Source organism: Astatotilapia calliptera, chromosome 8 (genome assembly GCF_900246225.1).
Source record: "Astatotilapia calliptera chromosome 8, fAstCal1.2, whole genome shotgun sequence".
NCBI lineage: Eukaryota > Metazoa > Chordata > Actinopteri > Cichliformes > Cichlidae > Astatotilapia > Astatotilapia calliptera.
Genome location: NC_039309.1, coordinates 2,905,887 through 2,919,620, shown reverse-complemented (window position 1 = coordinate 2,919,620; position 13,734 = coordinate 2,905,887). Strand labels below are relative to the sequence as shown.

At 42.3% G+C, this 13,734-nt stretch overlaps 1 protein-coding gene across 13 annotated transcripts in view; it reads right to left on the bottom strand.

The window, feature by feature from the left end:
- Positions 1-13,734, bottom strand: part of baiap2b (BAR/IMD domain containing adaptor protein 2b) — a 76,687-nt gene that overhangs the window by 41,449 nt on the left and 21,504 nt on the right. For 10 of the 13 annotated variants that reach the window (XM_026177867.1, XM_026177868.1, XM_026177876.1 and 7 more), the window contains 2 exons: positions 9,765-9,840; positions 4,318-4,404 (listed from right to left, as the gene is read on the bottom strand). In XM_026177867.1, the coding sequence (XP_026033652.1) occupies positions 4,318-4,404; positions 9,765-9,840 (163 nt within the window). Of the gene's footprint in view, positions 1-4,317; positions 4,405-9,764; positions 9,841-10,032; positions 10,509-13,734 lie in introns of those variants that run through there. The other 3 variants (XM_026177870.1, XM_026177871.1, XM_026177869.1) reach the window with 2 other exon arrangements.

Below are 13,734 nucleotides of genomic sequence, written 5' to 3'. Positions count from 1 at the left end.
GGTCCATCTCTGTCCCCGTGTGGAGATGTGTGTCAGTTTATTTTAAGGCTGCAGGAGTGGATAATAATCATGTAATGCTTTCTTGCTTTTTAGTCAGTTTGATTATGGCCTGCTCTGGCATGTGAGGGTGTTTGCTTGTACAATAAGTCTATTTATGAGTATGTGTTTGTGTGTCGGCAGCTCAAGTCTACTATTAAACTGTTCCCATGTCTCCACAGCTGCTTCTTAAGTGACATACAAAGCTGCCAGAGTGTTTAGTTTAAAAACACCATGGTGAGCATCTCTGTGTTAGAACTTCTTTTGCAGTTTGACACATTCATAAACCTCTGCTGTTAATAACTGGTGCTGAAAATGGGTTGAAAAGCAGATTGAGGCTTTATTATGAAACATGCATTAGTCCTTATTACATTTTTTTTGTAACGCTATTCACGGGTAAAGGCTGGATTAGTTCAGCGACTCACGCTCAAATAGTAGAGGCGGTCTCCCACTGATCGCAGCTTCAGCTTCTCACTGAGACATCGAAGCTTCACTCAGCATATTGAACCCACGATCACTTCTGATGCATCCATCAGTGTGTGAACATCCATATACTCCATATATAATGCTGTATGTGAAGGATAAACGCCTTGTATGAATGAATGAACATGTTTTTTGGTGTAAAATGCTCAAAGTGGCCAGTAAGGAGAAGAAATCCACAACACTATTTTACCGCTGGTGTCACCAGAAATCCTTAAGTCAACCTTTTTTGCTGTATGCTTATATTTCAAGGCTTACATTTTGCTTTTTTACGAGTCATTGTTTGGTGATAGTGCCAGAAACAGAACAGCAAACCCATGTAGAAGTCCTCAGAGCTTGAAAAAAACCACAGCTGGACTTCTTCAGGTTTTTAAGCTGTTCCGCCTCTCATCTAAGAGGCTTCTTAAGCTCTGAAGAGGTAAAACATCTTTTCAGGATCTACAGGTTACCATGAAATGGATAACTGGGAATATACACAGACAGAAGTTTCAGTTAGGAACTAGTTCCTTCGCCACACTGAAGCCAGGCTGTCCACACGGTCCTACAGCAACTTATGGTACTGGTCGAAGGTTGCTGCCACTTGGGGTAAGGTGCAGGGTGCCTTTTAAATCAAACCACTAAATTTCACCAAATAAGTAACTTTCAATGCCTTAATCTAACCAAGTGGTTTTTATGGTTGACTTACCTGTGACTTAGCCCACCTCCACCCTTTCAGCCTCCTCAAGTGGACTCTGCAGACCAACTTAGGACAGGCAACCAGTATTGACCAGGTGCCACTGCTATAAAATGCCTTGTGCTTAATGATTAGGCACAAACGCCATCTGACAAAGTGGATTTCACCATTTACAATTACAGGACAAGAAAAACTATCACAGACTCAAACTGCAAACGTCAGCCTCAAAGATTCATTCACGATTTCATTAAAACATCAGATCTTCCACAAACAGGACACTTATTGTAACTTAAAGCTGTTCAATAATGTCTAATATGATCAACTTTCGCGCCATCTTTTATTTAAGAGGAACGGCAGTGATCCATTTAGCCTGGATAAGATCAGAGCTGCTAATGTGTGAGCTAATTCATCAACAGTCCAGTGCTTTTTCCATCCCACATTAAATTTTTCTCTTTGACCATCAAGGTCAATTTCTCAGCCCGACTTCACTCCCCTCCTCATTTCACCCTGTCACATGCAACTCTCCATCCTCTGCTCATGTGCTAATGCCATTAGCTGCTGTTCATCTTAATGCGCTGTGATTAATTACATTGTTTCAGAGAGTACAGTCGGAGGTGGCGGAGCCTTTCTGCCAGATTTCACTTTGAGAGTTGAAGCAGTCTGTAGTTCGGCCCTGTTACTTCAGCTCCACGGCGCCAACACATTTTCTCCTCAACAAAACCCAATTAAAGGAACAATTACAAGTTGGACGATTTTACAAATCTGCCTTCATTCCTCATTAATTATGAAGTTTGTGGTAAAGGCCTGGATGAGTGATTATCCCCAGCAAACTCACACACACAGTTTTGCTTATCTGGGATTCTGTGCTCGTGGCTCCGGTCACAGCTACAGACATGTGCCAGCTGAGGAAATTTAGTTCAGTCACACACACAAAACCAAACGCACAACCCTTGTTATCTGTTAATTAATAAGCTGGCAGGCTTGGGAGTTTTTCCACATTATGCAGCAACAATGGTGCTCAGTGTTTCCTCCGGCTTCTTCTGGAGCAAAACCGGCAAAACTGGCAAAAGGAGGCTGTTTACTTTATAACGTATCATTGAATTGGTCTAATGAGAAAAATTGGATAATTATCTCTCATCGCCTGCTCATGTATTTTTAATAATTCAGTATCTCCAGAAAACGTTCATATTTGTCTACTACTATTGCAGAAAAGAAAATCCCACTGAGACACTGTCATCTATGGATTAACTGGGAGAACTTTGATATAAATTGCACACTTCATACCGAGTGACTGCAGAATCATCCACAAACTACATTTTTCTTCTGTTTTCATCAGGTAATTCAGTGAAGCCGTGAGGCTTAACACCAGTAATGGAATATGCTAAAGAATCCACAAAAGCAATAACCGCCGTCAGAAGGGCTCCCCCTCCGCTCTGCACAGACCACAGCCGCTCTGAGCGCTGCTGATATGCAGAGACGGCATCAATCCATTTTGCTCAGCCTAGTCTGTCATTTCACTGGAGGCGGAGGGAAGTTCTGCTGAGTTGTTAAAGGGCTGCTGAGTCATGGTTAGGCTGCTAGAAAAAGAAACTGAAAAAGAAACACAAACATGCAGACAAAAAGACTACAGAAGCACAGTCGTGGAGGACAGAGAGCATGAAAGGCAAACAGAAGAGCAACCAAGCTGATGGAAATGGGGATGCAGAGATGGATGATGGGATGTCCTGTTAAGGAGTTTGCACACAAAGTCAAAAATTTGCATTTTTTAAAAAGAATCATCTCTAATGTATGAAAAGCGTTCATGTGTAGTGCATATTTGCATATATACACAATAAGTGACTCCTACAAACAGTTGCAAAACACTGTGACGGACATTTTGGGAGAAATATTTACTCATGATGAAAATAGTCTTGGTGTGCAAAGGCCTTTCCTCCTACTTTTAAGTGGCTTTAATGATTTATATTTAAAGTTAGTCACCGGCTTGGATGTTTAAACATTCAACCCTAAAACAGTGTGATATGAAAATGATTCAAACTACATAAAAAAATCATGGAGGCGAAACCGAATAGATAAAGAAAAGAGCTTTTCATATTGGAGCTCTACCCGGTATTTGCTCAAAGAGAGAAAGGGAGGAAAAGCGAAAAGATGTAGCTCCAGAAGAAATGCGAGGAAGCCCCCAAAAAAGGTCCTCACATGAATAATGGATGCAGCTTTTATATCCTCCTCAGTCACCTCAGATATGTCTGTTTCACACTCCTCTAACCATCTCTCCATCCTTTCTTCCTCCTCTCCTCTGCTGATTCAGGACACGCCTGCTATCTTACATCCCATCAAGGTGAAGGAAAGAAGAAGCCTCCACAATCCCGGACTAACAAAGACTCTGCACACGCCCCGGCATGTGACCTGGTCTACAATTATAACAGTGCTGTCCTGCTTCATACAACAGCTATCAGCTAGTTCTCATCAACACCAGTTATCACTATAGCTGCGTCTATACCAAACAGAACCAGAGCTGATCCAACCGAAACCAGACGACACGCTGCGTGAGAGCAAAGGGAGCTGGGAAATTTTTATCCTGACAACTTGCTGGAAGCGCCATTCAAAACAGGAAGATTTTTCATTAGCACTGTAAATATATTGAGGGCTTATTATGAATAGAAAGCAAATCCACCTCGCCATGTGCGCTCTTGTGAATACCAAATGCCAAACAAATTTGTAAATTTATTACTCGCTCACAGCGGTGCAATAAAAAAGTGACTGGAAAGCCTTTATCTTTCCGGAATGTGAGGAAACAAGGGATTAACCAAATGGGCAAGCTGTGACAATCATGCAGAATTAATTCTTCTCGAACCAGAATGTGTTTCACTGTATGAATTGGAGGTGATAATGTATCAAATAAGCTCTGAAGTGCAGGAAAAGACAGGCTAACGCTCATCTTTAAGATTTACACAACGTTCTGAAGCACTTAAGTGCTAGAAAAACATCTGTGAGTGTGTGTTTGGGTGTGTGTGTCCAATTTCAGGTTGGTCATCAGCTGCTTCTGCCCTACAGCACGATCCCATCCACCATCTGCTTGTGTAACCCCCCTGTACCCCATCAAGGGTGCTACTGCCACTACAAGGACTCACCAACATCCTTAGAGCCTTGACTTTCGCTGGCCATCTCGCCCATCCGCACCAGAGCGTCGAAGTAGCCCTTTGCAGCATATGTGACACCTGGAAACATGGAAGCATTGGGCATCAGATCAAGGGTGCGGAGTTGAAATGATGTCTTCTTCAGCTCTGCAACCATCCCCTACAACCCTCCCCTCCCCCAGAGAGGTAAGGTTGGGAGATCGACAGGCGGAAATGGAGACCAGGCGGGAAAAGAAAAAGCTCTATGGAGGCAACTACAGGAAACAGAAATCTCAAGACTGCCAGGTTAAAAAGCAAAGCACAACCTTTCACCACAAACTACTTTGGAAAAATCTATTTTAAAGGATTAGTTTATCCAAATTACAGGAAAATTAAAAAAAACAAACATGTTATTTGTTCATCTTCCCTGTTCTAATCAGTTTTAAAGGATTTCTTTTTTGGTCAGATTCTGTGTCAACAGAGAAAATGTAATATGTTTTTTGTTTTCTTGCAAAGTGAATACCATCCAGGTAACAGGTTTCCTATATTCAGCAGAATCACTCAGTAAATTTCCAAATTTGAAATGTGGGCATTTTGAAACCAACAGACTCTCTTCTTCTTAATTGACTTTTTTATTTCCTATTTACCTCGTTTATTATTACTTTCCTCTTTTATAATTTACCAGGAGAAACATTTTTAATGCTTAAAAAAAGTAATTTTGTTGTAAGTTGCACAAAGGTTCTTTTTCAGGTCATAAAGGGAAAAAAAGGTTTCTCTATTCTGGGCTATATATTGACAATGAGTTTGTTTCTTAGTTTCCTCCCATCATACAGTAATCTTATGTCTAAAATGTGAAAACAATGCAGTTTTCAAGTAGACATCACATTGAAGTAAACCGACAACCCGACAAATCCTGCATTTCACTGATCTAAATTTTAGGTTTATACGTTTTTAATCATCATCATCTGATACATTCTCTGATTGGAGTAGGCAGCACTCAGAAAATAGAGGAAATAGAGTCATGTGACGGAGCACACACAGAGCGTGACGGAGAGAGCAGGAACTGAGGGGAGGGGAAAGAGCTCGGGTTTTTGGTATGGAGAGATCACAGAATCATTTTATGTCTGCTACTTTTGTTTATTTGATCTTTTTTCTGGATACAGTTCCAAAATTAAATCATCCATCAGTTACCCTGACCTGTCATCAGTTATAGATCTGCATCACATTAAGTCGAAATATCAACTCCCATTTAAACTGGTCTAGTTTATCAGAGTCTGGTGATATTTAGTCTCTGGCTGCACAACATTGTAGTGATGAAGACTTTGAAGATCTGTCCCTTGGTTATTCACTCAGCCAGGGTCACATGAGTTAGTCTAGGCTCAGTGAGAAAAGCCTCTCGGCTCCAGGAACCATCGTGAGAAGGATCTTATTCCATTCTTTGAAACTGATGATGACTTTGTCTGTTGTGTTGATGTTGAAACTTTTATTTTATTTTATCGTTTATTTGTGGGTTGTGAGTGTGATACAGATGAGTGGAGGAGGAAAACTCAGCCTGAAATCAGTCGTACTGCATAAAGGCACTTTGCATCCATCCCAAAAGGTAATTCTGTATATTTAAAAAATAATAATTATGAAACTATAACAGCCTCTTTGGAGAAGTGGAAATACAATGAGAAGAAATGAAACATGAAAAATATAAAATATGAATATTTGTATTGTTTTTTTGTTTTGTTTTTTTATTCAGTGCCATGTAATACGAATAACGTGAGGGCATTTTAAACATTGTTTACCCTTATGGATCCAAAACCTGTTTGAATCTGCTCAATAATGCTGTAACGAACTACAAATGGAATAAAGAAAGCTAATGGCACTTGTAACTTATATGCAGCTGCTTGAGATTAATCTTAAAACCGATTTCCTCATTGTCTTGATAAAGGTATGAGGCACCAAACTTCAGGGCGATTATCAGTGTGTGAAGTTATGATTTTATGTGACGTGTCGCCCTCGCTTGTCCAAGACAAATTTCTCCCAAGGGAGACAATAAGGACTAATCTAATCTAATCTCATCTAATTTAATCTAGACCAGCAGAGTAATGTTTCTTCTCTAGTTTAATAAACTAGCTGATTGAGTTAAATTTCTTTTGGTGGTTTAAAACTCCAAGTTTGTCCTTCATATACAGGTTATAAATGTTTTAGTCTAATCAAATTAGTTATGAACCTGGACCCTCAGATTTTGGACTAAATTAAACACAGATGCTGTAGAGGTTCTGAAATATAAGCAAAAACACCAAGTAGGTGAACAATATGTTTGCTTTTTTGAATATGTGCCACTTGGTGCACTTGAAATTTACATTATGACGGACAATAAAAATGATTTGCATGGCATAAGCAGAAAAAATAAGTATTCTCGTAATTTGGATGAACTAAAGCTTTAAAATCCTAATGGCACCTCACATCTTTACAGCCCCATACATAATAATATGCTGACAAACCCTTTCACAGCAGTGATGTGTAAGCACTCTACAATTCAAATACTGTCGACCATTATTCTCTGCGGTGTATCGCCACAGAAGCCGGGGACACGAGCCGAGACACGGCGGTGACTCAGGGCTTAGAAATGAGGGCAAGACAGCCTCAGGCAGCGGTGACGGTGAATTAAAGCAGGTCAGGGGTCAGCTACACGGGGAGTGAAAGTCATGATGACAGAGGACACATGCCCAGTCAGGATATACATATGGATGAGCGCTGAGTTTATTACAGGGCCGTCATGTTGATGAGTGTGTTTTGAACTGCCAGAGAAGGTTCATGCAGAATCCCACAGAGAGAGCAGGAAAATGACAAGTATTCATATCCCCGCATGGAAAACAATGAAAATCTATTCACAGAAGTCCGCGGAGACACTGAGCTATGCAAGTTATTGTTCTGTAAATTAAGACAGCGTCTGGCTTCTCAGTCTGCACAAGCACTTAACAATTTCATTTCTCCAGTAAGGCGATTTTGTGAGGACTCTTTTATGAAAACCAGGAATAAAAAGCCACAAAAGTCTTTACACAGCAGTGCAACCCTCCTCCGTAAGCTATGACAGTGACAGGCCAAGACCCTTTTCCGGCTTCTCTGAAGCCTGGCTTGAGTTAAGCTTAGGTAGGATATGAGTGGATGCGAAAGCAAGGGGATGGAGGTAAGGCTAAGATGGCTGGGTGAGCAAGGCTAATTTAATCGATGTGCAGAGAAATCTCAGCCGGGAGGAGAGCAGGTCCAGGTGAAGCCGGATTAGCTCCAGGGAATGCTTTGCTTGTCTGTCAGCTGGAAAGTGACAGAGAGGCACAGAAGCAGGAGAAAAAATAAAGAAGAAGAGAAGAAGAAGAAGAAGAAGAAGAAGGCAGAGGACGAGGAAAAGGAGGACCTGCCTGTAAAGAGGATTAGAACAGTGATATAAAGCCAATACAGAGCAGAGCAGATGAAACATAAACAAGGTTTAAATCAGCTGAGGTTGGTGACACGTGACTCATGTTAATGTCATCAATTTCAAAATCAAGCTTTCCACAACCTCAATCAAGCCTCCTCTCACATTCCTCCACAGAAAGCAGACAAATCTGATTCAGCTCAAAACCCGAACGTCTCGTTTATAAATGGGCTAAATTTGGAAAAAGACAGCTCCTGATTACAGCTTCAAATATTCTCCTGTTTTATGGTAACTGAACCAAACAAGCAGATTAAAGATAAACTAAAGTTACTAGTTTTTAATTAACTGCTTTTGAAGAAAAGGTTGGCCATTACTAAATCACAGAGCCATCAGTAGACACATCTTTGTACTCTTGTAAGCTTAAAGGTTCCACTGAGACCAACGATTTTTCAGTGATGTCACCAAACAAGACAGAAATCTCAGTCTCAGCTGAACAGCCCAGTTTTGACATCTTCCTTTTATTTGATTTCACATGTGTTCTCCTCTTTCTCCACAAGCACAGCATGTTCCAGCCGCACAGCTCCCACGTTTCTGCTGCAGCCCTGCACCACGCTGCAATTAAGATTTTAATAAAGAGAGAGTTTGGCTGAGCGCTACATCCCAAACCACACTGTGCTCATCGAGCCCAGAAAGCAGGCTCCTTCCTGCATCATTCTGGTCCTCTCAGTCCGCTGAGATGTCAAGCTGCCGCCCCACTTCTAGTACGAGGAGGGGCTGCACTGGCATTTTTCCTATGACAATAGATGCTTGCTGGGTGCCCAGCCCCACTCTAAACTCTGCCTCTGTGCCGCTGCTTGGCATTGATGAAGTGTAATCCCCACTCAGAGAGTCGCAGGGCTATTTTTAGCCTTATCTATCAGACTAGAGTGAGGCCTTCTTTATTGTTCTTGCAGGCTGCCGAGTCTTCCCTGCATTTCCTCTCCGAGCACACAAAGGAGAGCCCGGTTCGAAACCGCACGCAGCATACCAAGCAAGTCTGCACCATCACTGAATATATGATACGACCCCGATAACCTCCTCTTCCTCCTCCTCATCCTCCTCCCTCCACAGAGTGACATCTAAGAGCAGAGCTGGAAGGTTTTCTTATCAATAAATGAGCTCAACATGGTTGGAGGCGTGTGTTATCTAAATACATATACTGTACAAGGCATCAGTACAAGCATTATCGGCCTGACCCAGAGGCATGAAATCACGTTATCCATGCTGACTGCGTAGCTTTAGTTAATCAGAGTTTGTGAAGTTAAAGAATAAGCCACTGGACATTCTCCAGGATTCCAATAACTGCTGAGAATTTTGGAATTTCTGTTTTTGTGAACATTTGTCTCGCAGTCTTTTCCTTCTACCTTCTCCTTTTTTCAAAACATTTTTTTATCCTGTCTTGTCCTGAATACCGGCTCTGCTCGTTCTCATTTCTTGGGCCTCATGGGGTAGGGGTACCGTTATTCTCACGACTCTCCCTGTTCCACTTTGCATTGGCTAATGCTCCACTTAGCTCCCTCTGGATATTTCCTGTGTTTTGTCTTTGACCTTGACTGAGTGTATACCTCAGTTTCCCACACCTCCCTACTCTTTGCCCCCCACGCACACACAATCACACCAATTCAAACCTCAAAAAGCAATGACAAAGGATAAAAAGGTAGAGACAGACGTTAATGAGAATGATGAGAGGAACTGCTGGTGGACAGAAAGGAGGAAGACATCACAGCGGAACAATCACAGGACATCACAGCACAATACCGAACGTGTGAATAAGATCTAGGCACAAACTAGTGTGTGTAGTTTAAAAGCTTCTGATGGGGATTGTAAGCTTGGCATCAACAATGCTCTTAACGTGAATATCTGAGCCATCGTCACCCTAAAGCTAACCAGTCTCCAGGTAAATCAAGACGATACAGAAGCGGCGCCAAGTGTCGGGTGAGCTGGCCCTCTGCCTGGACGACTGGAGGAACGAGAGAACGACGAAGACAGACGGTAAACAAGAAATGGTTGGTGTACTCACTGGTGAGCGCCTTCTCATAGCTTTTTGCCATGGCTATGAAGTTCCGTAAGCACGGGTTAAACTGCTCCATGATGGACTGGAAAAGGAGAGAGAAAAAAGAGAAGGTATGCTTGGTTAGAAGCAGGAAAGATACGATACAAACACCGACATGAGCTACAGTGACAGAGCTCTGCTCTTTACTGGGGCATGAGCACACACACACACACACACACACACACACACACACACACACACACACACACACATAGACAGAGTAAACTAAGCCAACCACGAGGAAAAGGAGAGCAGAGGATTCATTTCAAGACTCCGAGCCTGACGATGAGGATGGTTGGATGAAATAGAGGGAAAGAGTCACTGAGGGAGGGCTTATATTTGTATGTTTGTGTGGTGCTTTGTCCCCTCAGCTCCCCTGCTGTATGAATTAAAAATAAAATCTGGTTTTGGCCGCTGAATCCTTCAGCTCAGCAGCAGACCTGGACCCAGTGCCATTTCCCTCTGTCTCCCTAACACTTGAACTCTGGCACACTGCTCCTGCTAATTGCTTTTGTGGCCAAAAATAACACAAAATTTGCCTTTTCACCGGCGGTCATCGAGTCTCAGAGGTCAGTACCAGAAATTCAGACAAATGAAATCAAGACGATCATCGTTGGACCCAAAAAGCCCCACTCATACATAGCGGAAGTGAACTTAAACAAGCTTATACCATCTACAGCTTGCAGGACATCAATAATACTTTTTCAAATAAAATATTTATTAAAACTACAAAGAAAGTTTGCTAAAATAAAATAAATACAAACAAATGATTCCTTATGGTGTCTTATACACCCAGCAACATTTTTTTCCACTTAAATATTTACTCACTAACTTTCAGTTTAACCTGTTAAAATCTACGGTGTCAACTCTCCTAGGGTTCGGGTTGGGTTTTATTTAGCCACATACCAAATAGGAAAACTTTCACAAGCTAGAAGATGTTAACTCCTAAATGAAGTCTCACACATAAACAATGTTTCCAAGCAAACAAATGAAAACAGTAGTGGCCGTTAACCTAACCCAAACCCTAGAGGGTCAGTGTTGGATATTAAGAGGTTAATGTCCAGTACTTTAGCTGCTCTTTGTGTTCCGCGTTAATCATCCTGATCACATACGGAACGGCGGGTTTACCAAAGCTTCTTTAGCTGGAAGAAGGTGCCTGCTGCTGGAAATGAGATTGATGAGAGTGGTGATAGTGAACCAGAACAGTAAAATTGCTTAACGCTTCGCAGCTCTGAGGCGCTGCGGGGCAAGGTGATAACTCTCACATTACAAATCGCTTTTTCCATCATTAATACAAAATACAGAGAACACTAACACCGAAACTAAGCACCCCAATCTTTGCTTATATGTTCTTGTACAGCACAGCACTTCATTTTTTATTCAGTGAAGCATTAAACAGAATAGGCAATTCCGAAAAGTCAGATTCTGTAGATATCTGCTAAACGGAGTGGGGGAGATTAAGTCAAACATCAAGAACAGCAAAGTGGGTGAAGACAGATCGCGTGTTTAGATGAATTTGCTGATTATTGCCTGTGAAACATTCAGCAACATAACACGCTGCTCTGGGAGATTGGCAGCAGAGAGAAAACGTCACAGCTGGAGCTGCAATAATAGAGAAGACTGGCAAAATACTGCAACAAGCTGGTAATACGATGAGTAAAAATGAGCAACGCTGTGACTTAAAGCACAGGGAAAAACTGCCAATATCAAGTTCAGACTACTCCCCAACAGATATACACATAAAACAGTGCACGAATCCAAATCTCCTTCCTTCATGACAGATGGCCAAGCATTGGTCAGCAGCGCACAAGCAGTGAAGTGCATCCACAACGAGAACAAACAAACAGAGGCCCGAGGCCTTGTTAGGAAGTGAAGAAAAAGTCAAGAACAAATGCGTAATGAGTTTTACTGTCTGTCTCTGCAGTGACTCAGCCTCCCCCTCAATCCAAGCTGCCCTTTCACTCTCGCTGCATCTCCGGCCAAACCCAGCAATTTAAAAAGCAGAAATCTTCTCTCTGCAACTTTCTTTTCAAACTTGCCAGAGAGGCAGCACGGATGGAAGCAGAGGGAAGGTAAAGGGAGTGAGGGATGAGCAGCATCTAACAAACAGCCTTAATCTAAGCCATCATGACTATGATCCAAATCCTAGAAAGTGCAAAAAGGCGCTTAAATCAGTTATGGCACACTGACTAATGAGGTGAATAGAACATCACTCATGTCTTAACAATCAAAGCCTGTTGGAAGTTAAGTAAACAGTTTCTAAAGTCAGCGTGTTCAATGGAAATGGTGATAGAGAATGTATGTATTGTATGTATGTATTGGAATTTCAGGAGCAGGACCACGCCTCCCAACACGCTCCTTCCGGTTCTCATCTATATAGGTTCCCCCAGCTCTGCAAGCTGTTCATTCTCGTTTACGTGCCCCTCCCTCCCTCCTTGTTCTCAATCCTTTAACTTTTTCATTTCTATTCAGTACACGGGGATCTGCCAGGCCCGGGAGCCGTCGCCAGTCCCCTTCGAGGCCTTCCCCAAACCGCAGCTCAATTCATGTCAAAGCATCACTTTTACCTAGTAAAACGCTGTCAAACCTAAAATGAGGACGTGGGCCCAGCTAGTGAAATACAAAAGGCCCACGCTAATTTTGGTATTTTCAGATAGTAGAAACATTTTTGTAGTTCTCTAGTCGTTCAAGGACGCGTCCCAGACTTTCCATGTGAGCACTGCAGGAACTACAAACTGCAAAAACTTCCTGGAGTATACATAGGTCCCCTTAGACCATTAAAGTGGGCTCTTATTTCCATGTAAGTACCCCAAAACTAGTAAGACACAAGGCCAAAGTTTGCAGGGTTTCTAGTGTGCTTGAAGTATCTGAAAAGGTCCTCTGCAAACATCAATTTGCCAGATACCACAGGGCACCTTGGTCTTGTAGAGTGCAAGGACCAACAGATTCTGAGAACAGCGTATTTAATCAGTGAATTTAGAAGCATATCACTGTTTGATATTGGCTTACGACTTCAGTTGAGGCAGTAAGGATGCTTGTGTTCTTTTCAAAGTGCCTGAAGGAAGAAGCACAAAGGGACAGAGCAGACAGAATAATGAGTATTCTGCAAAGAAAGAGTAGGGTACGTTTAAATTTGATGGATGCCTTTTTTTCCAAGTCAGCCTGCTACACGGGACGCCTGCTCATGCCCACCGGCTGACGCAGAATAGTCACCTTGGTTCACAAACCTCTCCATGATTTCAAAGAAATGGAAGCGGGAAGTAGGACAGGACGACACAGGGGTGCAAGGAAAATAGGCTGACTGCCCGGTGAGTGAGATGAGCTTCAAGGTGCACAAATGAGATGAGGTTGGTTTAGTTTGGCACCAAGGAAGAGTTAGAGGAGTGGGACATGCAGGGAAATGGACTGAAACTAAATGCATAAAAGTATTTTCGGCTTTGCAAGGTTCTGGGTCCAAAACTGGTTTTGCATGTGATCAGAAGCACCCTGCTGTGGATACTGACATTGCTGCATTGCTACAATATGATGTCATAAATGCTTTGTGTGTGTGCACACACACATAAAGAAAAAAGGCCATTGGTGGTGTTTCTTTGTGGCTTTCCTGGCAAAAACAAACCTAATTATATCCAGATCCCCTCTCTCCCATCTCTGGGTGCATTTTCTGTTATGCAAGGCGTCGGCTGCTGAACAAACCCAGTACGGAGGAACACTCCTAGCAGCAGTAATCATCACCATGGCTGTACCACCAGTTGGCAGGAAGAAAGGAACGATCAACAAAAGAATATAAATAGATGATGGAAAGCGGCCTGGATCTCATGTCTAAATAAACAGAGCGAGGAACGGGGAACGACTGTGTGAAGAAGTGTGTGTCTGTGTATGCGTTTGCGTGAGTGTCACTGTGTGAGCTGCGTTATGTAATCACTGTCAGACAGGTCCA